This window comes from Myotis yumanensis, unplaced genomic scaffold (genome assembly GCF_028538775.1).
Source record: "Myotis yumanensis isolate MYYU_CA2020_CCGP unplaced genomic scaffold, mMyoYum1.0.hap1 SCAF_3, whole genome shotgun sequence".
NCBI lineage: Eukaryota > Metazoa > Chordata > Mammalia > Chiroptera > Vespertilionidae > Myotis > Myotis yumanensis.
In genome coordinates this window covers 192,523,024-192,549,054 of record NW_027223754.1, presented here as the reverse complement: position 1 = coordinate 192,549,054, position 26,031 = coordinate 192,523,024, and the positions used below count along the sequence as shown (strand labels likewise).

At 40.5% G+C, this 26,031-nt stretch overlaps 1 protein-coding gene across 1 annotated transcript; it reads right to left on the bottom strand.

Annotated features, from left to right (window-relative positions):
* Nucleotides 1-6,801: 6,801 nt before the first annotated feature.
* NECAP1 (NECAP endocytosis associated 1) lies at nt 6,802-20,022 on the bottom strand. Its single transcript, XM_070410734.1, has 8 exons — nt 19,914-20,022; nt 14,683-14,783; nt 14,108-14,212; nt 12,673-12,754; nt 11,730-11,838; nt 11,455-11,638; nt 9,180-9,288; nt 6,802-8,851 (listed from the first exon to the last, which is right to left on the bottom strand). Exons 1-8 carry the CDS (start codon nt 20,006-20,008, stop codon nt 8,803-8,805), a joined length of 834 nt encoding a protein of 277 aa, XP_070266835.1. The 5' UTR covers nt 20,009-20,022; the 3' UTR covers nt 6,802-8,802.
* Between the last annotated feature and the right edge of the window lie 6,009 nt (nt 20,023-26,031).

Sequence of the window (26,031 nt, the reverse complement as noted above, 5' to 3'; positions counted from 1 at the left end):
TTTTTGTGTATGTACTTAGCTGTACTATAAGTAGTTGGTTTGTATGAAATGGTTAAAAAGGCCAAAGAGAAAAAGGTTTCTTTTTTTCCTTTTTTTTTTGTCTATGAAGTTGCTGTTCACTTTGGGCATGTTTGAGGTATGTGTGAAATAGTGTTGCCCAACAATAAATGAAAATTTTATTTTGTTGAGTTGTTCTAACAAAAATAAATAAAGTAATAAAGGAATGCAGCAAACCTCCAATAACTGGCCCCAAAGAAATGGAGACCAGGAATTACCTGACAAAGACTTCAAAATAATTATTCTAAATATGCTCAGAGATATACAAGAAAACACAGGTAAACAATTTAATGATATCAGAAAAACAATACAAGAAAAAAAATGAAGTTCAACAAAAAGATAGAACATAAAAAGAGAACCATACAGAAATTTCGGAGCTGAATAATACAATGACTGAATAATTCAGTAGAGAGCTTCAATAACAGATTTAGCCAAGCAGAAAACAGAATCAATTATCTATAATACAGATCAATTGAGATTATCCAATCAGGGGAGCAAAAAGAAAAAAGAATGAAAAGAGAGGGGGGAAAGTCTACAGGATTTATGGGAAACCACTAAAATAAATAATCTACACATCATTAGAGTCCCAGAAGAAGAGAGGAAGAAAGGAACTCCATTCTGAGAACTGAGTTGGGGCCCAAAATGGCAGGAAGGAGTGGTGTTTCTGGCCCATCCACATGAAAAGATGCTCAAAATCAGTAGTCAAAAATTCAAATCAAAGCCACGAGACATCACCTCACACCTGTTAGAATGGCTATCATGAAGAAGACAAGAGATAATAATTGTTGGCAAGGATGTGGAAAAAGGGAACACTTGTGCACTGTTGGTGAGAATACACGCTGGTACAGCAACTATGAAAAACAATATAGAGATTCCTCAAAAATTTAAAAATAAAACTATAACATAATCTGAAATTCCACTTCTGGATATATATCCAAAGGAAATGAAAACAGGATATGAAAGAGGTATGTGCACTCCCATGTTTACTTCAGTATTATTCACAATAGTCAAGATAGGGAAACAACCAGTGTCCCTGTACAATGAATGAATAAAGATATGGAATATGTATACAAGAGTATCATTCAGCCATGAGAAAAATGGAAATACTGCCATTTGCAACATGGATGGACTTCTTGGGATTATGTTAAGTGAGATAAGAAAGACAAATACTATATAATCTCACTTATATGTGAAATCTAAAAAAGCCAAATTCATAGGAACAGTGACAGAATTTGGGAGATGTGAACTGTAACCAGTAGATACATAAGTCTTGGAGATCTGATGAATGAACACCATAGACTTTATAGACAACAATACTGTATTATAAACTTCAAAGTTGTTAACAGACTAGATCTTAATTAGCTGTTCCCACCACAGAAAAGAAAGAATTATGTGATGCCATATTAGCTAACACTATGGTGGTAATGATTGCAATATATAACTGTATCAAATCAGCATGTTGTACACCAAAATGTATATATTGTTATATGTCAGGTATATCTCAGTAAAAATTAAATATTTTTAAAGGAAATGAAACTCTCATCATTTTGTCCTTATATTTGCCATCTTATTACATATCCTGATGGCCAGAATTAGGATACTGAGCCAAATAGCAGTAGTAATAGTACTGACATAGAGGTTACCATATGTTAAGTCCTGGTCTATGCACTTTAAAATTTTAACTTATTTGTCACAATAACCTTATAAAGTAGAAACTACTATCCTCATTTTGCATGTGAGGAAACTGAGGCAAACAACTTTTAAATAACTTATCCAAGGTCAAAAAGACAATAAGTGCCCTGGCTGGTGTGGCTTAATTGGTTGGAGCGTTGTCATGAGCAATGAAAGGTCACAGGTTCTATTTCTAGTGAGGGCACATGCCCAGGTTGCAGTTCAATTCCCGAAGGAGGGAATCAGGGAGGCAACCGATTGCTGTTTCTCTCTTTCTCTCCCTCTAAAATCAATTTTTTTAAAAAGACAATAAGTAGCAGAGCAAAATTTTATACCAAGGCAATCTGCCTCCTCCAAAATCCATGCTCATAACCATTATTCTTTACAGACCATTTATCATCTAGTTTGGTGGGGCTTGGTGGTCATTAATAAGTATAATCCCCATTCAAATATTTATTTAAGTATTAAATCTAAAGTAAGTATTCTGTGCTTCATTTTCTACCCACCCAAACATCTTTTTTCACATTCCCAACAAACTTTGGCTCAGATGCATATTTAGATTCCCTAGACAAAATGTCCCTTGGCAGTCTTCCTTTATGTCTTTTTTTTAAATGCTTCCCGTCTGCAGGAAGAATGAGCAGTAGCTTCTAGTTGTGCTAGTTGCTACAAGGAGCACGCCCTCTAGTGGCCTTCTGGTGACATGCAGTCAGATAAAACATTCACAGAAAGAGCCTCAATGACATTTCTATTATAGGTTTAGGGGCAGAGCACCCATCATATTAAAAAGCAAGTTTCAAAAAATCTATAATAGATCTTAATGCATTATGGTGTTTAATTTAGGTGGTGACACTATCCTTAGATTGATAGAACAAAATACGAGGTCACACGGACAATTATTTTACTCCTGGTTCAGATGTAGGCAATTCAAGTATGCCAAAGCTTTTTTAAAAAGATACCATCCCTATATCTTGATAGCCCTCAAAAGGGCTTAAAATAGCAATTCTTGCAAATTTTTAAAATAATTCCAGACCATTAAATTGCTGTGAAAACTTTATATGTGGAATCTAAAAAACAAAATAAACAGACAGGCAGAACAGACTCATAGATACAGAGAACCTTTTCACAATTGTTATACAGGGCATTCAGCAGGTTGGGGAAATGGGTGAAAACGGTGAAGGGATTAAGTACAAATTGGTAGTTACAGAATAGTCATGGGGATGTGAAGTACAGCATAGGGAATATATTCAATAATGTTGTAATAACTACATATGGTGTCAGATGGGTGCGAGATTTATCAGGGTAATCTCTGTAAGTTACATAAATGACTAATCACAGTGTTGTACACCTGAAAATAATATACTATTGTATGTCAACTGTAATTTAAAATTTAATAAAAACAACACTTCCTGCCCAGCTGGCATGGCTCAGTGGTTGAATGTCAACCTATGAACCAGGAGATCATTGTTCAGTTCCCGGTCAGGGCACATGCCCGGGGTTGCGGGCTCAATCCGAAGTGTGGGGCATGCAAGAGGCAGCCAATCAATGATTCTCTCTCCTCATTGATGTTTCTATCTCTCTCTCTCCCTCTCGCTTCCTCTCTGAAATCAATAAAAATATATATATTTTTTAAAAACCACTTCCTGCCCAGCTGGTGTGGCTCAGCGGTTGAACGCTGACCCAGGAACCAAGAGGTCACTGGTTCAATTCCCAGTCAGGTCACACACCTGGGTTGTGGGCTTGATGTTCCCCTCTCATTGATGTTTTGTTTTTTAAGTGGTCTTATTTATTTATTTTTTAATTTATTTCAGAGAGGAAAGGAGAGGGAGAGATAAAACTACATCAACGATGAGAGAGAATAATTGATCAGTTGTCTCTTGCATGCCCCCTACTGGGGATTAAGCCCACAACCTGGGCATGTGTCATTGACTGGAATTGAACCTGGGACCCTTGAGTCAGCAGACCAACACTCTATCTACTGAGCCAACTTGGCAAGGGCATCTCTCATTCATGTTTTTATCTTTCTATTTCTTTCCCTTCCAGGAAGGAAGGAAGAAAGGGGGGGGGGGGGAGAGAGAGAGAGAGAAAGAGAGAGAGAGAGAGAGAGAGAGCGAGAGAGAGAGCGAGAGAGAGCGAGAGAGAGAGAGAGAGAGAGAGAGAAGGAAGAGAGAAAGGAAGGAAGGAAGGAAGGAAGGAAGGAAGGAAGGAAGGAAGGAAGGAAGGAAGGAAGAGAGAGAGAGAGAGAGAGAGAGAGAGAGAGAGAGAGAGAGAGAGAGAGAAAGAAAGAAAGGGAGAAAGAAAGAAAGAGAAAGAGTGGGAAAGAATAAAAACATTTTTTAAAAAACACTTTCTACTATTTAAGGCTAAATTCTTTTTTTTCTTTTTTTTTTTTTTTTTTTAGGCTAAATTCATTTTAAAAATTTCTGTGAAAATTATAACAAGCCATACATCCCCCAGGGTTAAGGTAACCCTGTGCAAATAAAGGTAACCCTTTTTCCTTTCTTTCTCATTACAAAATATGTGATTGATGGAGAATACTTGAGTTTGAGTTCTATAGTCACAAGCCATGTTATTTTCATGTACCAGTACACTTAAGAGGCAATGACAGAAATGACTTTTTTAGAAACTAGAAAATAACCAGAACAAAAGTGCAATGCAATCTTTAGCCAGTTGTGATCATTAAAAGGAGACAGTAAGCTACCAAATTTATCAGCAGCCATGCTACATGGTATCCAATTTTCCTTTTCCCAGGCGGTAGGGTCTATGCGCTAAAGTAAAATCTGTCTTCTCCACGGCTTCCTTGATCTCAAATATTAATGGACTGTGGGGCAAATAAATGAGATTTTCTGCAACTTTGACAAAACATATGAGGAATGCTTGTCATGTAGCTAGGAACAACCCACATGAGAATGAGCAAAAGGAAAATACCCAACTTACTGATTTCTAGTCCCTCTTCACTGAAATCACTGTTAATCCAATAAGTAGTTAATGAGCAGCTACTATCTAGAAAGGCATATGGGAAGTACAGTAAGTAGGTAAAAATGAATACATAGTCCTTATACTCACAGACCTTACAAACTAATAAGGAAATGAACTTCAACAGCAACTCAAAGAAAAGGGAGACCATCTTTCAGAGCGGGAGGGTAGGAAGAATTTCAACAGGCAGGTGTAGAGGGAAAGGTATTTTAGCAAAGGGAATGTTTAGCAAGCTCATGGTGCTGATGGCATTTGAAGAATGACTAGTACCCTGGTTCACTGGAGTGTATTGTGCGTGAAAGGGAAAACTGAGTGTGGATGATGAAATGGTATTTGAACTTTATTCTGTGAGCAAAGGAAAATCATTAAAGGCAATGAGCCGGGAGGAAAGGACATGAGCAGGGCTTGGTTTTAGGAAGATTATTCTGGTGACAATATGTATACTGAACCGGAGCTAAGAAAGCTACAGGCAAGTGACTACCTAGAAGGTTATCAGGATGGAGGAAGTGAGGAGCAATCAAGGTTCACATTTCAACCATGAAGGCATATGTCAATGTGTAACTGAGGGGGTGGGGCTAAAAAACTCTACATTTTTCCCCAAACAGAATCTGAAGATTAGGATACAGTTCTATCAATGGCCTCACAACCTCAGTAAGAAAGGCCATGGTAGGGAAGCCATCAAACCCCTACCCCTTAGAGATCAAATCTTTACAGAATCTCTGTTACTTTACAAAAAAAAAAAAAAAAAGAGGCAAGCACCCAAATCATTGTGATTCATCTCCTGTAATAATCACTGAATGAGAACTTCAAGATTCTCTAGCTGCCAAAGTCTATGACTCACTTTAGTTCTATCTTCTACACTGATTCCTTTCATTTATGTTGATTATAGTTCTGAGGTGGCCTAGAAGCAAATGAAATGAACAGTACTAGCAAATAGATAATGAATCTCTATCAGGAGTGTTCTGTGGGTTTAGAACCATGAGCAGAGGTATAGTATAGCCTCAATTCCTTAAGAGTCCCTATTTCTTGAAAAAAGAATAACTATAAAATGTCCTTTTAGCCAGAACCGGTTTGGCTCAGTGGATAGAGCGTCGGCCTGCGGACTGAAAGGTCCCAGGTTCGATTCCGGTCAAGGGCATGTACCTGGGTTGCGGGTGTGCAGGAGGCAGCTGATCGATGTTTCTCTCTCATCGATGTTTCTAACTCTCTATCTCTCTCCCTTCCTCTCTGTAAAAAATCAATAAAATATATTTACAAAAAATAAATAAATAAATAAAAAATAAAAATAAATAAAATGTCCTTTTATTACCTACTACCCCATTCATATTGCATTAAACAAAAAGGGCAATGAAATAGGCAAGTCCTATATAATAAAGAGGGGATATGCAAATTGACCGTCGCTCCAACACAAAGATAGCGGTGCCCACAGCGAAGGTGGGGTTCTGTAACACAAGATGGCTGCACCCACAGCAGAAGCCAAGTTCCTGTAACAAGCCTTAATGAGCAATCAGCAGGGATCTGAAGCTACGCCCCCTCCCACCCCCGTGGGGCTTGATGGGGGGCCTCAGGCCAAGCCCCTGGCCCTGGCGCCAGGCCAGGGTACCTGAGGCCATGCCCCCCGCCATGGCACCAGGCCAGGGGACCTGAGGCTTTGCCCCCTGCCTGGCAGGGCTTGACACAGGACCTCAAGGCACGCTCCCTGCCCCAGGCTGGGCTGGGGGACCTCAGGCCACGCCCTCCACCCTGGCGCCGAGCCAGGGGACCTGAGGCTGCACCTCCCACCCGGGGGCTTGACAAGGGTGGGACCAGCCGGGTCTGGATCTAGCCCAATGGGTGGGGGGCGGCCAGGTCTGGGTCTTGCACGATTTTGAGGCACACGTGGGTGGGCAGCGACTTGACTCTGGGTCCCATGGTGTGCCCCAGACTCTGACAGGAGGAAGATTTTCATGTACATTTTACTAATTTTCTTTCATCTCTGACACTTCTATTATAGAGAAAGGGCAAATAGCAGTATTAAAATATTTCCTCTAATTAATCCCCTTTTAATGTGCACAAATTTCGTGCACCGGACCACTAGTTTAAAGATAAAAGAGACACCGCCTTTTTCCATATTTTAATTACCATTATTGCACCAATACAGCATATGCTTTATATACATATATCTTAAAACTTCATTATCAACTTTTCAGCAATTCAAATACATAATATATTATCATCTTAAGAATACAAAGAACACAACATGGAGGAAGATTGAGAAAATAGGTTCCTAATAATCACTAGTGATTCTATAGACTTTCCTTTTAGTGTTTTCTATGGAATTTAAAAAATGCCCTGCCACAGCTCTGTAAGAATAGAGCTTCCTGGAAGGGGAGGCAATGAAAAGAAATGGACCCAAAGTTAAAAGGAGTCAAGAAGGAAATCCAAGAGAAAATGTATTTTGAAAATAAACATAAGGACTCCCTCCCTTCAGCCAGAGTATACACATCCAAATAGGGACTAAGGGAAGAAATATCTTTTCATTTCATCCTCAAAAGTGTCTATGAACAAACAAAATAGATAGCGCCCAATCATCTAGGAAAGGGAACGCTCTTCACAGCATTGTAAAAGGAACGGAGGGGCAGAGGGAAAGGAAAGTGGTGAGAGAGCAACTTGCCTTTGAGATACCCTGAGTAATGGGCATCACAGCCATCATTTGGGCAAAACCTATCATAGCTAAAGTGGTGACTCTCCAGCTTCCTTCTTAAGTGGTGATACATGTAATAGCTGCTCTTCTATTGAAGAGCTAGATGGGTTGAAACAAAGTTTATGGAAACAGCCAGATACCCAGGCAGCAAGGCAATGTGGGTACTGAACAAGAGTTATGTTTTCAACCTCTCTGCTCTACAAATCAGATTAAAAACTCTAACCTCTCAAGTTTAGGTCATAATGCAGCAATTAGATGGAGCTGCAAGGATGTACAGCAGGTCCTTTAATAACGTCTTTTTATGCTGTTGATGAGACGCTGTAGGAACTTAGTTCTTGTTTATATCAATTAGCCTATGGTCAAACTGGTTTTGTTATAAGTGGTTTGGCTTACAGTCGCAGAACCTATCGACATCGTTAACCAAGAACTTACTGTAAACACTTCTCTAGAATATAACTTGGAACATAATTGAACCTCTTTTATCCAAGAGACACCCACTGAACAAAGATGTTGTGCTATTCAACAAACAAAAGAACAGTGGAGCCCGGCTGGTGCAGCTCAGCAGTTGAGCATTAAGCCAGGAACCAAGAGGCCACCAGTTCAATTCCCGGTCAGGGCACATGCCCGGGTTGTGGGCTCGATACCCTGCCCACAAAAGGCAGCCGATCAATGATGTTTCTCTCTCATCAGTGTTTCTATTTCTCTATCCTTCCCCTCTCTAAAGAAAAAAAAAATCATAAAATATATATATTTTTTAAAAAGAATAGTGGAGATGCCACCAACACAACCCTCTTATCATAGGAAGAGACATGTAAACACATGAGAGGGTGATGAAACTTCATCCAGCACTGGATGTTCACTGAATAGGATAAACCTGGAGGATAGATAGCAGAGACTCAAGACATAGGTTTTTCTTCATTCCTATCTCTATCAAAATTCTGTATTTGTAAACACTGAGGTCATTCTGTCTATTTTCAGAGTCTTGGGTAAGTGGAAAAGGAAGTCTCCCCTGAAATTGCTAAATAGGGCTTCACGAAGAGGCGCACAAGGGTCATGCGATGATTCTGAAATATGTTTAAGCATTTAAAAGATGGAGAAAAATGTTGCAGATGTTAAAGGTCATTTCCCTCTCAGAAACCCTGGCCTTGGAGCCCTTCATAGTCAGCCACAGTATGATAAGACCTACTATTCCCCTGCCTTGATAGTGAAGAGGAGATAAGAGATACTTTCTTGGCTGTACAAATAACAACATAGGGGAGTGACATAAACCAGCCTGAACGCAATGGAGAAGCTATGAAAAAGATTGTCCAGTAATTTTGGTTCTGGGGAAAGAAGAGATTCCTAACTTCCCTCACAGATTGGTGCCCTCAAGGTCATTTTATTCTTCAAGTCTGTCCTTAATATCCTGCCAATGCTATTCAGAACTGGACCCAGTTGGATGGCTGTGGTGCCTGGTTTGAAACAGAGCTGCAAGACAAAACAGAGAGAAAGCCAAAGGCATAATATTAGGATAGCTGTTCCATTGTTTACTTAACAGTTTCAAAGAAATCGCTACCCAGAATTTTTGAAAGTATATTTCAAGGCAATCCTACTTACCAAGGCCTAAAATATCCCACTCAAACTTCATTCCACAGTTTTATTCCACTCCTCCAGCACTCCAATATTCCTTACCCAGAATTCCTGCCAAAGACTCTCTATGACCTACAAATGCCATCTTCCCAGATCAAAGACTTCATCTGACTGTACACACCATCCATACCTGACTGAGAGTATGTTGGTTTCACTATGCTCATACCTGGATGCAGTGCTAAAGTCTCCCCACAAGTCACTGCTTGCAGAAACTGGACCTGGTGCTGGTGCTGGTGTGGGGACAGGAGCAGGAGAGTCCAAATCTAAAAGGATATCTGAATACAAGGTAAGAAAAGAAAAAGAAAAGGAGAAACATAACATAAATCTTAGAAATGAAAGCTTATGTTCACACAATCTATACACAGCAGCTTTATAATAGCCAAAAACTGCAAACAACCCAGATTTCTTTACATGGGTGGTACATCCATGTAAAGAAACACACTGTGGTACATCCACACCGTGGAGTACTACTCAGCAATAAATAGGAAGAAACTATTGATATTCACAACAATTTGGATGAATCCCAAGGGAATTTATGCTGAGTGAAGAAAGCCAACCCAAAATGTTATATATGATTCCATTTATAAAACATTCCTGAAGTGACAAAATTACAGAGATGCAGAACAGATTAGTAATTGCCACGGGTTAGAGACTGGGGAGAGTGTGAGGATGAGGGAGAGAAGAGGCTAAGAGGAAGGTGTGCTTATAAAAGAATGACACAAGGGATCCTTGGAGCGATAGAATTGACCATGGTGGTAGATCCAGAAACCTACACACAATAAAAGTGCACAGAATGAATACACACAAAAGAGAACACATAAAACTGGTGAAATCAGAAGTAAGATTGGTAGGTGGTATCAATGTCAATTTCCTAGTTGTGGTATTATAGCTTTGCAAAATGTTACCATTAAAGGAAACTGAGTAACAGGTATAAGGGATTTCTTTGCATTATTTTTACAATTGTATGTGACTCTACAATCTCAAAATAAAGTTTCATTTAAGCCCTGGCCCTGGTGTGGTTCAGTGGGTTGGAGTGTCATCCTGTACACAGGAAAGTCATGGGTTTGATTCCCGGTCAGGGTACATATCCAGGTTGTGGGTTTGATCCCCATTCGAGGTACATACAGGAGACAACTGATCGATGTCTCTGTCTCTCTCTCTCTGTGTCTCTCTCTCTCTCTCACTCGTCTATGTTTCTCCCTTTCTCTCTCCCTCTCCCTCTTGTTCTAAAAACCAATAAAGGAAAAAAATAATTTTTTAAGATTAACTTAAAAAAAATGTTTAATCTTAGATATTATCCCTAGCCTTCTGGTGACACTTTTTTAACTCACAGATTGTATTATCTGCTTCGCTAGTCTTAGGAAAATTACTTTCTGAGCTCTAATGTTCTCATTCTTCAAAAGTAAATAACTATATCTATTCTTTTTCCCACCAGATAGTAAGGAAGAACAAAAATGCATTCCCAAACCTAGATGTCTCATCTCCTCCCAACTGCCCTCCTGAAGAAATGGAAAGGATTAAGAAATAACATTTACTGAATGGCTACTATGTTCCAAATACTGTGCTAGGTGCAGTCCATCATTTAATGTTCACAGTCCTGGGGTAGTTTACTTCTCCATTTTGTAGAGAAGGAGACTGAAACTCAAAGAACTTAAGTAATGTTACCAAGCACATTCAGATATAAAGTAGCAGAGCCATGACTGAAAACTGGGTCCATCTGACTCTCAGGCCTACTCGCATCTAACCGAGGCACAATGAAGGAAATCATCTTTTTAATACCCACCCTTTTTCTTTTTTAATATATTTTTATTGATTTCAGAGAGGAAGGGAGAAATAGAAACATCAATGATGAAAGAGAATCATTGATCGGATGCCTCCTGCACTCCCGGCTACTAGGGTTCAAGATGACAACCCGGGCATGTGACCTGACCTGGAATCGAACTATGACCTCCTGGTTCATTGATCTGCTCAACCACTGAGCCACACCAGCTGGGCTATACACTCATTTTCTGTAAAGAACCTACCAGATACCATTATCTCAGTTCACTGGAAAAGCTTTGATACCTTGCTAGAGGCTGCCTGAACTACCTTTTCTGTACCAAGTGCCATTTAATAGAAAAAACATCAGCACTCTCCTTGGCAAACAGGTGTTATCCAGTTACAACCTAATGTATGATTTCTGAAAGTGAAAGGTATTAGAGAGCCCAGCTGGTGTGGCTCAGCAGTTGAGCCTTGACCTATGAACCAGGAGGTTACGGTTCAATTCCGGGTCAGGGCACACGTGCGGGTTATGGGCTGGATCCCCAATAGGGGAAGTGCAGGAGGCAGCCGATCAATGATTCTCTCTCATCATTGATGTTTCTATCTCTCTCTCCCTCTCTAAAATCAATAAAATATATATATAAATGTGTGTGTGTGTTTAAAGTATTAGAGAGATTTACCTGCATCACTACCTCCATGGTTAGATTTTGGAATGGGTGGTGGAGTGACATGATTGCTGATGGCAACTGAGGAGGATGGTGGGGGAATAGTGACTTTGCCTCCAGGTGGGGGTGGGAGTAAGCTTAGGCCTCCAGTGCCTGCAGTCTTGGGCTTAGAAGTGGCTCCTTTCTTGGTTGTAATATTCTATGAAAGAAAAAAGAGGGAAAGCGAGAGAAAAAAGGAAGAGTCATAGGCTTATGAAAATAAAGAAAGGAAAGAAAAAAGCCATACTCACCCCAATACTCAACTTGATGGTCTGTCCTTCCTTGAAGCCCAGATCCAGCTTGGGGCGTGTGTCCATTTCCTGAGATTCTTTGGAAATCTCAGATTCCTGCTTTACCCACCTTCAGCAAAAGAGTAAGTCATCTTAATTTGGATTCCCTGACAGCAGAGTTTGACACACAGATATGAGTGAAGCTAATTTATGTAAAACAGGATTCCAGAAAGCAAAGTGAGGAACATGAAGAGTTGAGAAAGAAAAAAGAAAAAGAAAAGCGAAGTAAGAGGATAACTGGGGCTCAAAACCACTGAGGAACTAAACAGAATATGTATTAAACTTGTCCCTCCAAAGGAGAGCAATTGGCCACCAATTCCCATCCCCCATGCTTGAGAGCTGCCCCTGAGTGGGTGTTAACTCTTCAGTTCTTCCAGGTTGCACCCCTGTTAACTGAGTGACCTTGCACAATGTCAGAGAGCCCAGAGGCAGAAAAGCAAAGGAATACCAGCCCTTGAAGTAGGAAAGCTGGCAGTGTGCAGGGTGCTTTCTACTACAGCTACGCCAAAGTCAGGTGAGCTGAAGAATGGTGCAATAAGCACAAAACAAGTCAGTTACATGAAGCAGCAAAATTGGCACTTAACTCTCCACATATCTTTCATGCAGCCCTGTTGTCACTGCATGCCTCTCTCAGCCACCAAAAATAACGGCTAATTCCCCAGAGGCATAAACAAAAGCATCATCTCAAACCATTGTACAAGGAACCAAAAACATATTCCTGGCTATAAGGAAAGGATACAACAGATACGAAGATAATGTAAAGAAACAGAGTGAATGGGAAAATTTCTATTCACAATAAACTAGTTTACCAAATAAAGAAGGTAAAGGAGATAGTACCCATTCAACTGAAAAGCAGCTTTCCCCAAACCATTTAACCTGGTAAGTAAGGACGAGCTTCACTCACTTGAAGTGATCTTGCAAAGAGACATTAAAGTCGAAGGCATCACCCCGATCTGTGAAGCCAATGCCAATGAAAGCACTACGTCCTGGGAAAAAAATAGGAATACTCAGAATAGGACTGTCCCTATGGAAAATTCTACCCAAAGAAAATGTAACAGTTACCCTACCTGAAGTCTGGGAATATGAATCATTTCCCTGACCAGGTGTCCATAAACTACATAAAACCCCTACCAGCGGTTCTCAACCTGTGGGTTGCGACCCCTGAAAATACATCCTGCATATCAGATATTTACATTACGATTCATAGCAGTAGCAAAATTACAGTTATGAAGTAGCAACAAAAGTAATTTTACGGTTGGGGGTCACCACAACATGAGGAACTGTATTAAAGGGTCATGGCATTAGGAAGATTGAGAACCACTGCGCCTAGCCCAAACGCTGCCATAGCTTGTTTTTGTAAATAAAATTTTAGTGGAACACAGCTATACCAATTTGTTTACATAAAATCTATGGCTGCTTTTACACTGTAACAGCAGAACTGAGTAGCTGCAATGGTGACTAGTTGGGCCACAAAACCTAAAATATTTACTATCTGTCTCTTTACAGAAAAAGTTTGCCAACCTCTGATATTGACTATGGAGAAAAGGTAATGGTTGCCCCAGATATAGGTGATTTAAGATAGTATCACCAAAACCCATCACAAAGAACAAATGGGTGCCTTAACCGGTTTGGCTCAGTGGATAGAGCATCAGCCTGTGGACTAAAGGGTCCCAGGTTCGATTCCTGTCAAGGGCATGTACCTTGGTTTCGGGCACATCCCTAGCCTCCTGCAGCTGATCGATGTTTCTCTCTCATCAATGTTTCTAACTCTCTATCCCTCTCCCTTCCTCTCTGTAAAAAATCAATAAAATATTTTTTTTTTTTTTTAAAAAAGAACAAATGGGCCAAAACCGGTTTGGCTCAGTGGATAGAGCGTCAACCTGCGGACTGAAAGGTCCCAGGTTCGATTCCGGTCAAGGGCATGTATCTAGGTTGCAGGCACATCCCCAGTAGGAGATGTGCAGGAGGCAGCTGATCGATGTCTCTCTCTCATCGATGTTTCTAACTCTCTATCTCTCTCTTTTCCTCTCTGTAAAAAATCAATAAAATATATTTAAAAAAAAAAAAAAAAAAGAACAAATGGGCAATATGTGTAAATTCTTTTGTTAGATATACATTTTATTTACATCTACCTATTAATTATCACATCTTGAACTTGTGTTCATATTTATTACAAATATATGTTAATCCTTCTCCTTTAGCAATTATAGTTAACTTTAGAGAAAAGGGAGAGAAAAAATTAGTAAACTGAAGTGAGATAAATGCAATCGGGATACATTTTCACTGAAGTGCATGAACTATTTCCCTAATCATCCCATTCCAAATCTCAGATCCCTTACCAGTACCATCCTGGATCCGGATTACAAAGTAGCGGCTGGAATCTGTCACCGTCTCCACAGCAATACCAGGGTGCTGTTCTATTGGTGCCTGAGCAAAAAGTTCCCCTGGCAGGTAAGAAAAGACTTCTTTGAGCAAAGGAAGCAAGAACCTAAAACTCCATTTAACAAGTATTTCCATTTCAGTCCCCAACTTGAAGGTACTTACAAAAGCACACCAAAGCAATATCCTTAATATGTTAGAGCAGCGGTTCTCAACCTGTGGGTCGCAACCCCTTTGGGGTCGAATGACCCTTTCACAGGGGTCGCCTAAGACCATCGGAAAACACATATATAATTACATATTGTTTTTGTGATTAATCACTATGCTTTAATTATGTTCAATTTGTAACAATGAAAATACATCCTGCATATCAGATATTTACATTACGATTCATAACTAGCAAAATTACAGTTATGAAGTAGCAACGAAAATAATTTTATGGTTGGGGGTCACCACAACATGAGGAACTGTATTAAAGGGTCGCGGCATTAGGAAGGTTGAGAACCAGTGTTAGAGGGTTACCAGCATAGATTACCTGAAACTTTGTCTTCGAGTTTGATATAAGCAATCTTCCCTTTTGAAGTGATTCGGAGGCGACCAGTCCAATCAGGCTGGTCTAATTTCCAGTCAGATGCCCTATGATAGGAAAGTGGGAAGCCTCAGGCCTCAGGTCCATGTTTTTAATATAGTAACAACCTACACAGAATCATTTGCCATGTTTCTATTTTCCTATCCTGGATTATTTATTCTACTTATTAAATAACCAACAATAGCTCATGATCTCCTCTATAAGGTGTCTCCTGTTGCACACAGTCCAGGATTCTGGAGTCCAATAATACTACCTTTCATTGAATCCAACCAATATTTACAGGCACTATTCTAGGTGTTTGAGATACTACAGCAAACAGATTCCTGCCCTTGTGAAGCTTACATTCGAATAGAAAATCCTATATAATAAAGAGCTAATATGTTAATTAGACCAGAGGGCAAAACGACTTTCCGGAACCAGTGGGCGGGAGGCAGGGCCATAGGGCTACGAGGCAGCCGGGGCTGCGAAGGCCTACTCTTGCACGAATTTTGTGCATCGGGCCTCTAGTAGATAATAAAAAGTTAACATAATAAGTAAAATAACTAGTATCTCAGATAAGTACAAAGGTAAAAAGAAAACACAGAGGAAAGAAAAGGGGGATTGGGAGGGTAGTGGGAGAGTAAACAGGCTGCAACAATCAAGGGGGTGGTCAGAGTAGGCCTTTTTAAAAAATATATATTTTTATTGATTTCAGAGAGGAAGAGGGAAGGGGAGAGAGAGAGAGAGAGAGCAATTATGAGAGAGAATCACTTATCAGAGGCCTCCTGCACACCCCCCACTGGGGATAGGGCCCACAACCCAGGCATGTGCTCTGACCGGGATCGAACCCGGGACCCTTCATTCTGAAGGCCGATGCTCTATCCACTAAGCCAAACCAGCTAGGGCCAGAGTAGGCTTTATTAGCAAAGTGTAATGTGAGCAAAAATGTGAAGGAAATGAGAACTACCCATGCAGGTAACTGGTGGCAAAGCATTCCAAGTACAGGGAACAGTTAAAGCAAAGATGCTAAGATAGGAGCCTACCTGGAATGTTTGCCCTCAACCAAGGCAGCCACTGTAGTGAGGATAAAGTAAGAGATAGGTAGGAGAGCTAAGGGAAGGCTTAGTCATGCAGGACCGTATAGGCCATTGTAGAACTTTAGCTTTTACTCTGAGTGAAAGAGGAGCCTTTACAGGTTTTAAGCAGAGGTCTGACATGCTCTCCCTTTTATTTTAATAGAATTCCTTTTCTGCTGGGTGTAGAAAGGGTGTAAGGCTATGAGTGCTGAAGCAGGAGGAATCAGTTAGCAGACTATTGTAGCAATCTAGAACAGTCACAATGGTGACCAAAAACAAATAGTAGCAGAAGTAGCTAGATTCTGGAAATACTGGCAGCATGATTTTCAAACAGATTGAAGAGAAAGAGAGAAGTCAAGGATGACTCCAAGGCTTTTAGCCTTAGCAAAGAAGTTGCCAAAAAACTGAGACAAGGAAGACTATATATAGGTAGAGCATGTCTGGGAAGATGGTCAGGAGTTTTGGATATGCTGAATTGGAGATGTCCAGTAGATTTTCAAGAGACAATATAGAGTAGAGAGCTGAATATATGAGTCTAGAGTTCAGAAAAGACATGTGGGCTAGAATTACAAATGTTCATGAAACAACAGAAAACACTGAATAGTTATCATCTGTATTATAAATGAATTTGAATGCAATCTAAGACATTTAAACATGACCAATTTTGAAAAACATTGCATTTGTGATTCTGTTTTGCCAGGAGTGTGGAAAAGGGAGGGCAAAGTAAAAGTTATTAATAACCCTTCCCTTTGGGACCTCAGGATTAATACTTCCAGGTTAGAAAGGTAACAAAAGGGTATATCTGAACAAGAATGAGTTTAACAACAGGATAAGCAAAAGGTGGAAAGAAGGAATGTGAAAATTAAAATTTGCACAGATTTTACAGGATTTTTAAGATAAATCCTTATCATACCCTTCTCTCTTGATGCCCTGCTCTCAAAGACCCTCAGTACCTGAATCTGATCCAGATTAAAGCGGTTCCAGCTATTAACTTTTAATTTAGTTGTTACTTATTCTACCAGACTACAAAGAGCTAGATATAGTGAAATGGCTATTGAAAATATTAGGAACCAGCCTATTAGATGTGTTTCTTTGGAGTGTTTCCTTGTCTTATTTATCGTGTCTGTCTAGTGAGCAACAATTAACAAATTCTGAATAAGTGAATGGATATTCATGGCAGCAGTTTCCCTCAGCCTTCAGCCTTCAGCCTTAGTTCCTCTCCTACTCCCAAGACCTAGCCTGAAGAGTTCTTGTATTTTCTGGTTTTCTGACAATATTCTAAACTGACCTCACAAATTTTCATTTAACTTTTAATAAATCCTTACAGTAGTCATACGAAATAGGCATGAAAACCCTACCCTTCTCTCTCTCTCTCTCTCTCTCTGTCTTTTGCTCTCTAAGTGAAGGGAAGGACAATAACACAGTAACTAATAATGTCTAAGTTCAAAGTCCAGTATTCTTTCCATTACACTAAAACAGACTATAGTATTTAATATTAATTTAGCTGGGGAGAAGAGTAGTAATCAATTTATAGCTTTAGAAACCATTTTCTAATTATTTATAAAGTTTCTCAACAACCTAAATTTTCCTTCCATTAGTCTGGTCAGTGAGAGTCTGGAAAGCAACAGCTTACACTAAGTAAATCAAAGTCATTTCTTCCCTCTGATATTATTGATCACTAAAAGAAAGGATTTCTCCTGCTTCCTAAAAATGAAACAAACAAACAAACATACAAAAACAGTTTTTCCTTTAATGGTAGCCTAGCGAATAAATCATGTTCATTGTGTAAAGTGGATTCTGGTACACAACTGAAAAAGATTATGCAACAAGACAGAAAAATAATGCTTATCAAGCATTTATTATGTGTCAGTCATCATGCCCACTCTTGTGAAAATTAAGTGAGAAGATCTCGCAGGGTCATTCTTACTACATTTTTTTTTTTATTTAGGAGGAAACTAAAGCTCAAAAGAGTTCAGTGACTTGGCAAAGGTAACCCAGCAAATAAATAAGAATCACAATTCAAACTTAGTTCTGCTCCACTCACTCACTATACTAACAGAGGAAAATTAAGAAATTGCTTTAAAAAAATTTGCTTTGATGGCTCAGTGCAGTTAACTTAACTGACATAAGGATAAAGGCTGTGGATAAACTAGGAAATGAAGACAGAGAATGCAGAGGAGTGAGAGAAGGTAGGTCTTTTAAAAAGCTTGAAGAAAAGGAATGGAAACCCACTTCAGCGTGTAGCGCATCCTTTAGGAAATCTTAACACCTAAAGTTGGAAGGCTTAAGCCAGCGGTCGGCAAACTCATTAGTCAACAGAGCCAAATATCAACAGTACGATTGAAATTTCTTTTGAGAGCTAAATTTTTTAAACTTAAACTATATAGGTAGGTACACTGTTATTAACTTAATTAGGGTACTCCTAAGGCTTAGGAAGAGCCACACACAAGGGGCCAGAGAGCCGCATGTGGCTCGAGAGCTGCAGTTTGCTGACCATGGGCTTAAGCTATTTTCCTTATTTAACCCTTTCAATCAATGCTAATGTGTGTGATTAAATGTAATCTACTACTTTCTTCTTACAGTCAACATGTACAGAGCTCCCACGATGTGCCAAACACTGTGCTAGGCCCCTGGGAATGTAAAGTGAAAAAAGGTCAAGTGCTCATAGTCTAGTCTGGAGATACAGGAGACCACGCCATCCATTACAGCACAGGAGCGGGAGCACTGTGACAGAGACACGCACAGGTGCCATGGAAGCGCAGACAGCAGTCTGAGCCAGGATGGAAGGGTCCAGGAGGGCTTCCCAAGGAGGGCAATGTCTTAGGTGAGTCGCACATACAGTGTGCAGGCTGCTAGTCATGCTCAATTGGGGTCTGATAGAGAGACTGAAATTACGACTGTCTCTTTGCCAAAAGGGCACAACTCTCAGTGTTTATTTAGTGCACAGGTCAGCAAGCACAAAGATATTGATTCAAGAGGAATGAACCTCTGCTGCAAAGGCAAAATAATGGGCAGAGGGAGAGATAGCTTTTCAGCCAAGACAACTATAAATGCCAAAAGGAAAATCATGATTTTGATAGAGGGAGGAACAAAAACAGTGTCACATATTTATATACTGCTTTACTGTTGCCTAAATTCTTTCACATTATACAATTTCAGACAACCCTCCAAAAGCTTCTGCGGGGTACAGAACCACAGCAGGTTTTATTATCACTAACTTTTTTTCTTTTCTATTTTACAGATGAGAAAACTGAGGCTTGGAGAGGTTAAGCGCTTGGTCCAGAAATGATACAGCTGTTAAAGTGCCAGGGCTCACGTAACCCATTGAGTTACACGCTCCTCTTTCCACTTCCTAACTTCCTACAGCATCCTCAGACCCACGGTCACGGAATAGCAAGGCAGCTGGTGAGCCCTGCGGAGAAAACGCTGCGTTAAACCTGAAGGGAAAAGTCAGAGGAGAGGTTAAATGGAAAAGGGGGAGGGAAGAGAGGGGATGATGATAGAAAATACTGTATACACATCAACAGAAGACACTGAGAAGCAACAAAATGGACAACCACTGGAAAACCTATGTCATAACCTGTGCCCACCGGCAAGAGATCTGGAAGGAAAACCAATCGGTGGATGATGATATTTGGTGGCAAGACGGACAACTGCACAAAACATCAACTGGATCTTACAGGGAGTGATCAAGAACGCAATGGCTATCCACACGTGTGCACGGAGGATTGGAAACGGGGGTGGGGGGGATGAGGGTGACAAACTGAAGGGCGCAGGGAAGAGCGAACGGAGGGTGACTGGCGAAGGAGCAGGCGGCACTGGAGGGGGATGATGGGGAGCAGACGGGGAACCCTGACGGGCCCGGGGGAGGAGGGATGGGCGCGTGCGGGATGGGAAGATGTTTCTAAGCGGCGTAAACAAAGACGATGACAGTCTAGAGCGGGGGGGGGGGGGGGGGCGGCGGGGGAGGGAGGGAGCACAGGGTGATAACGGCCCCGATGGGGGGGCGAGCAAGGTGACAGCCCAGAGGTGGGCAGTGGCCTGGGCGAGCGGCGTGCTACCGGAGGAGGACGCTGTGGCTCCCGACCGGGTGCGCGCGGGCCGTCGTGCCCGGGTTCCTACCTGTAACCGCGATTGGAGGCCCGCGGCGGAATCCGGTAGACGCTGACGTCGGGCTTCACACACAGCACGGACTCGTACTCCACCTCCGCCGCCATCTTGGCTCTGCTCTCCGCCGCCGCTGGGGGCGGGGCGTAGAGACCGGGGCGGGGTGGGGGCGGGGACTGGCGCTACGCGACCACTTCCGCTTACGCCACTTCCGCTCCAGGGTACCTTGGATTCGGAGGTTAACCTCTGGTGGCGCGGGTTGGGAAGGCCTATGGAGACCTGGAAATGGTGAAGCTGCGCGGCTCACCGTCTTAGGTAACAGCAAAGATGCCCTCCTACTGCCTCCCCTACGTGCGTGACTCACGTTCAGGGGCTCAGTCGGTGAGGGAAGGCGCCATCTTGCTTCCGGCCGGTACCCGCGATGCTTGGGAAGGACGAGGACCTCCTTGTGTTTTTCTTCCAAGAGTCACTTCTTGACCGTAGTTTCCTGGCAGAAATCCGCCCGTCGATAATCCCCAACCGACAGAATATTGCATGATCCAGTCCTGGACGTGGTGGATTTTAACCCGTCGGAATCTAAACGTTAAAAATGCCCAGCCTGATTAATTACAAATAACACCCCCCCCCCTTTTTTCTGTCTTATTCTCCACAACAGAATCTGTTGAAATAGTATGCCATACTTTCAGATGTGTGCTCTCGTTATCTTTTTGGGAAATTTGACCCTTTTAAACTTTTAACGTGGGATCAGCCCAACCCCTGACACATTCAGGAAGCATAATGAACTATTTAGTGGCTGCTGTTGGTCACCAGTTCTGTTATGATGATAAAAAGCCTACTGAATCTCTCTGTGAATATGTTCCTGTAGACTCCAAGTGTAAACTTGCCACAACAGTATCACTTAAAGTGATTGAATTAGCACACAGCAAATGGCGAAACCAAAATAGAAGCAAGTCCGTCTGACCATAAAAGCAGTGAACTTCACCACTTAATCTGTCTCTAACTTATCTAGTGTCAACGCAAGGAACATTCAAACCTGTGAAGAGTTTTTGTGAGTTTATTTGAGCCAAACCATCCACAATACCATGGAGCAGGATCTCAATGGCAGTTTTGCGCCTTGTTTTATACATTACAATCAAAAGAGGAGATGTGAGTTGCGTGAAATCCATTCTGATAGGGAGCCAGGAGAAAGCAAGGAGCGGGGACCTCTGGGAGTGGATAAAGAGTAAAATGATAAACATATACTTCTTCTGTTTAGGTGGGTTCAGGATAATTAACACTCAACAATTAATAACAATGAGGGGATTTGTGGTCTCCCCAGAGCAGTGCCTGTGCTTTGAGGGGGTCCAGAAAAAGGAAAATGACTTTGACATTCCAGCAATATGTTATTGTAGACGCAACAAGATAATAGGCTCAGTGAGGGTAAAGATTGACCTTTGTCAGGGAAGATACTGGCCTAGGACATGACTACCCATCATAAACTGCTTTTTAGTTTAAAAGTTTTAATTTCAGACCATTCTTTGTGGTTAACTTTATTTTGCTATTGTCTAAAGTTTTACATATGTCTCCTTTCTCTCCTATTGACTCCCCCATTTTCCTCCCCCCTTCCTTGGTTAACTTAAGTCTCTGTGTTTACAAGGCTGCCACGCAGGCCTTCCCTGAGTTAGCAGGTTAGCATGTGGCCCCTTTTTATCCAACTAGGTAGACAAGTGATATTTTTAAATTAAAAAAGAATTATATATCCCAAGCAAGGTTGTGGAGAATTGGCTACTCTCAGATACTGTTGGCAGGAATGTTAATTAGTACAACATTTTTTAGGAAAAATTTAGCAGAATTGATCAAAATATTGCATGTTACCTTCATTTAGCAAAACTGCTAAGAGGTATTTTAGAGAAATTCTTATGTGCACAAAAATGTATATACAGTATTTATTACAACATTGGAATAGTGAAAAAAATAGAAACAAAATGAATGTCTATCAATTGGACATGGTTAATGGCATATTCATTACCATTGTATGCTTTGCACTAAATATACATATATTTAAAACCTCAATATTAAAGCCATAGGAAGAAATCCAAGATTTAAAACAAAACAAACAAAACTCAGCAAAATTTTACTTAAAATTTCAGTAATCGCCAAGACTGGTTTGGCTCAGTGGATAGAGCGTCGGCCTGCGGACTGAAAGGTCCCGGGTTCGATTCCGGTCAAGGGCATGTACCTGGGTTGCGGGCACATCCCCTGTGGGAGATGTGCAGGAGGCAGCTGGTCGATGTTTCTCTCCCATCGATGTTTCTAACTCTCTATCTCTCTCCCTTCCTCTCTGTAAAAAATCAATAAAAAATATATTTAAAAAAAAAAAAAAAATTTCAGTAATCCTCAACTAATCCTGATCCCTAAGTCATCCATGTTCTTTTCATGCATTAAGCCTTCTACCTTAAACACTCTACCCTAGCCTGTCAATTTGGCAAACTGATACAGTCACATATCAGCTCAAATAATAACTCTTCTATGACTTCATTGGGACTTTTAGATGAATTTTCTCTAATGCTTCCACTTGCTTCTGTTATACCTTTTTGTTGTACCTCATACCTCAAATATCTCCTGCTGCATAAGGGCAAGAAGTTTGCTTTTGCAGTACCCAATGGCCTTCACATAGTAGGCAATAATTGTTGAATAATACAAAATGTTAATTTAAATTTAATCATTTAACATTAATTTGGCCCTAAGTCATCCATGTTTGGACATGGTTAATGGCACTTTATATACACTTTACAAAAAAGTCAGAGTACAGAAGGGTATCAAATGAAAACTGGAAGTCCATGTCTCTATATTATTAGTAACTTAATGCCAACAAATCAATAACTTAAGTGAAATGATCATTGATGTACACAATTACTTCAAGAAGACATAGATAATCATCTCAGAGATACAAATAAAAATGACAATGAGATACCTGTCAGAGTGGCTATCATCAACAAATGACAAGTACTAGAGAGCATTCGGAGAAAAAGGAACCCTTGTGCACTGCTGGTGGGAATGCAGACTGGTGCAGCCACTGTGGATAACAGTATGGAGTTTCCTCAAAAAATTAAAAATGGAACTCCCATTTGATCCAGTAATCCCACTTCTGGGAATATATCCCAAGGAACCAGAAACACCAATCAGGGAGGATATATGCACCCCTATGTTCATAGCAGCACAATTTACAATAAGATTTGGAAACAGCTTAAGTGCCCATCAGCAGATGAGTGGATTGAAAAACAGTGGTACATCTACACAATGGAATACTACCCTACTGTAAAAAAGAAAAAACTCTTACTATTCGCAACAGCATGGATGGGCCTGGAGAGCATTATGCTAAGTGAAATAAGCTAGTCAGAGAAAAATATCACATGATCTCACTCATTTATGGAATATAATGAACAACATAAACTAATGAACAAAAATAGATTCAGAGATAGAGAAGCATTGAACAGACCATCAAACCTCAGAGGGAAGGCAGGGGAGGGTGGGAGACAGGTAAGAGATCAAACAAAGGACTTATATGCATGCATATAAGCATAACCAATGGACACAGACCCTAAGGGGGTGGGGGGGCGTGGTGAGGGCATGAGCTGGGGGGTGGGAATGGCCAAGAGGGGTTCATGGGGGAGGGAGGGCATGTAATACTTTAAACAATAAAGAGTTTTTAAAAAATAAAAACAAAAAAAAACTATGGTACATCTACACAATGGAATACTAGGCTGCTGTAAAAAAGAAGGGACTCTTACCATCTGCAACAGCATGGATGGACCTGGAGAGCATTATGCTAAGCAAAATAAGCCAGTCAGAAAAAGATAAATATCACATGATCTCACTCATTTGTGGAATATAATGAACAACATAAACTGATGAACAAAAATAGTTCCAGAGACAGGAGCATTGAACAGACCGTCCAACCTAAGAGGGAAGGCAGGGGAGGTGGGGGGAGGGATAAAAGATCAACCAAAGAACTTGTATGCATGCGTATGAGCATAGCCAATGGATACAGACAGTAGGGGGGTGAGGGCATGTGCTGGGGGTATGGGAGTGGCCAGGAAGAGGTCAATGGGGGGAAAAGGAGACTTATGTAATACTTTAAACAATAAAGCATTTTTTTTTTTTTTTGTACAGAGAGGAAGGGAGAAGGATAGAGAGTTAGAAACATTGATGAGAGAGAAACATCGATCAGCTGCCCCCTGCACACCCCAAACTGGGGATGTGCTCGCAACCAAGGTACATGCCCCTGACTAGAATCGAATCAGGGACCCTTCAGTCCCCAGGCCGACGCTCTATCCATTGAGCCAAACCGGTCAGGGCAAGCATTTAAATAAGACATAGAAAATCTGAATATCTCTATTAAAGAAATTGAATTCATAACTGAAAACCTTCTGAACTGGTTCAGCCAACCTTCTCATTGTTGATCAAACATTTTAAAAAGAAATATAAATCCTATACAAACTCTCTAATAGAAGAGGAAAAAAACCTTTCAACTGAATTTTATGAGACAATCATTACCTTGATACCAAAACCAGACAAAGATGTTAGAAAACTGTAGACCAATATTTCCTCATGAGCAAAAATTCTTAACAAAATACCAACAAATTATAGCCAACGATGTGTAAAAAGAACAATATACTATGACAAATTGGGATTTACTTCCTAAGAAGTTAAAGTTAGTTTAACACTCAAAAACCAATAATTATAATATATGGTATTAACCGTATAAAGGAAATGTATGTAATCATCCCAATGGAAGCATAAAAAATAACATGAAAAAATTCAGTATTTGTGAAAGTAAAAACTCTCAGCGAACTAGGAAAAGTAGGGGAATTCCTCAGTCTGATGTAGGGCATCTATGAAAAATCTACAGCTAACATCTTGCTTAATGGCTAAAGATTGAATGCTTTTCTGCTAAGATCAAGAACAAATTGTCCTAGAGATCCTAGGCAATACAATAGGGAAATAAAAAAGTAAAAAGTGTACAGTTTGGAAATGAAGAAATAAAACTGCCTTGAAAAAAAAGGAGAAAAGAAAAAAAACTGCCTTGACTCATGGATGACATCATTACATACATAGAAAATCCTGCAGATAATTAATTTGTTCTTTCCCAATCAAGAAAATTTAAAATACTATACCTTGGCAGGAGTTTACTTCTACCCACCACTGGGGGGTAGTAGCTACACAATTCCAAACTTCTGGGATGAAGAAGAGATTAATTGCCTTAGAAATAAAGGTAAGCATTTGTAACTTAACCAAGTTAAGCACCTTTTTTGGGAAATGATGGAGGCCTCATCCACCTCAAATCTCAATTGCCTCTACATATAATTTAAACCTATAAATAAAAGTCATGGTTTTCTCTTTTTTAAATAATTCTTTATTATTGAAAGTATTACATATGCCCCTCCTTTTTCCCCCATTGAACCCCTCCAGCCCACCCCAGCCCCCACCCCAGGCCTTCACCACCCTATTGTCTGTGTTCATAGGTTATGCATATGTGCATACAAGGTCTTTGGTTGATTACCTCTCACCCACCCACCCTCCGCCATCTTCCCTCCAAGATTCCTCATTCATTCTGTTCCATGCTTCCATGTCTCTGGATCCAGTCCATTCATCAGTTTATTTCGTTACTTAGATTCCACCTACGACTGAGCATGTGATACTTGTCTTTCTCTGACTGGCTTATTTCACTTAGCATGATACTCTCCAGGTCCCTCCAGTCATGGTTTTCTTTACTTATCTCCACATAGAAGTAATATGTAATATGTGTATGAAACAGTAGTAATACAACATAGTAACGTATTTCCCAGCTCTTCCTTCTTTGTCCACACACAAAAAGTTATTTGTCACAGATTTTTAAATTCTGTTTACCTTCGCTCAGAGGTACTTCATTATAAAATGGTACTTGTCAAAGTATAATTTCACTGAATACTGGGATTGCTACAAATGCATTGATAAAAATTGTAATGAGATTGAAGCATAGTTTACAGATCTTTCTTACTAAGAATGGACCTTACTGCCCATCTCATATTTTGCATTTTTGAACCCTGGACTTATTAAATAATTTGTCTAAGGATAGTTGATGATACAGTCAGAATTGGACTTATGATTTACA

Excerpts from the sequence above, each read along its gene's own strand:
- NECAP1 (XM_070410734.1), bottom strand. The coding sequence starts at position 20,008 with ATGGCGGCGGAGGTGGAGTACGAGTCCGTGCTGTGTGTGAAGCCCGAC. Across the intron at positions 14,213-14,682 it reads ACTCGAAGACAAAGTTTCAG|GGGAACTTTTTGCTCAGGCA; the intron begins GTAATCTATGCT and ends CTTACCTGCCAG. Across the intron at positions 11,639-11,729 it reads CCATCAAGTTGAGTATTGGG|AATATTACAACCAAGAAAGG; the intron begins GTGAGTATGGCT and ends TTTCTTTCATAG.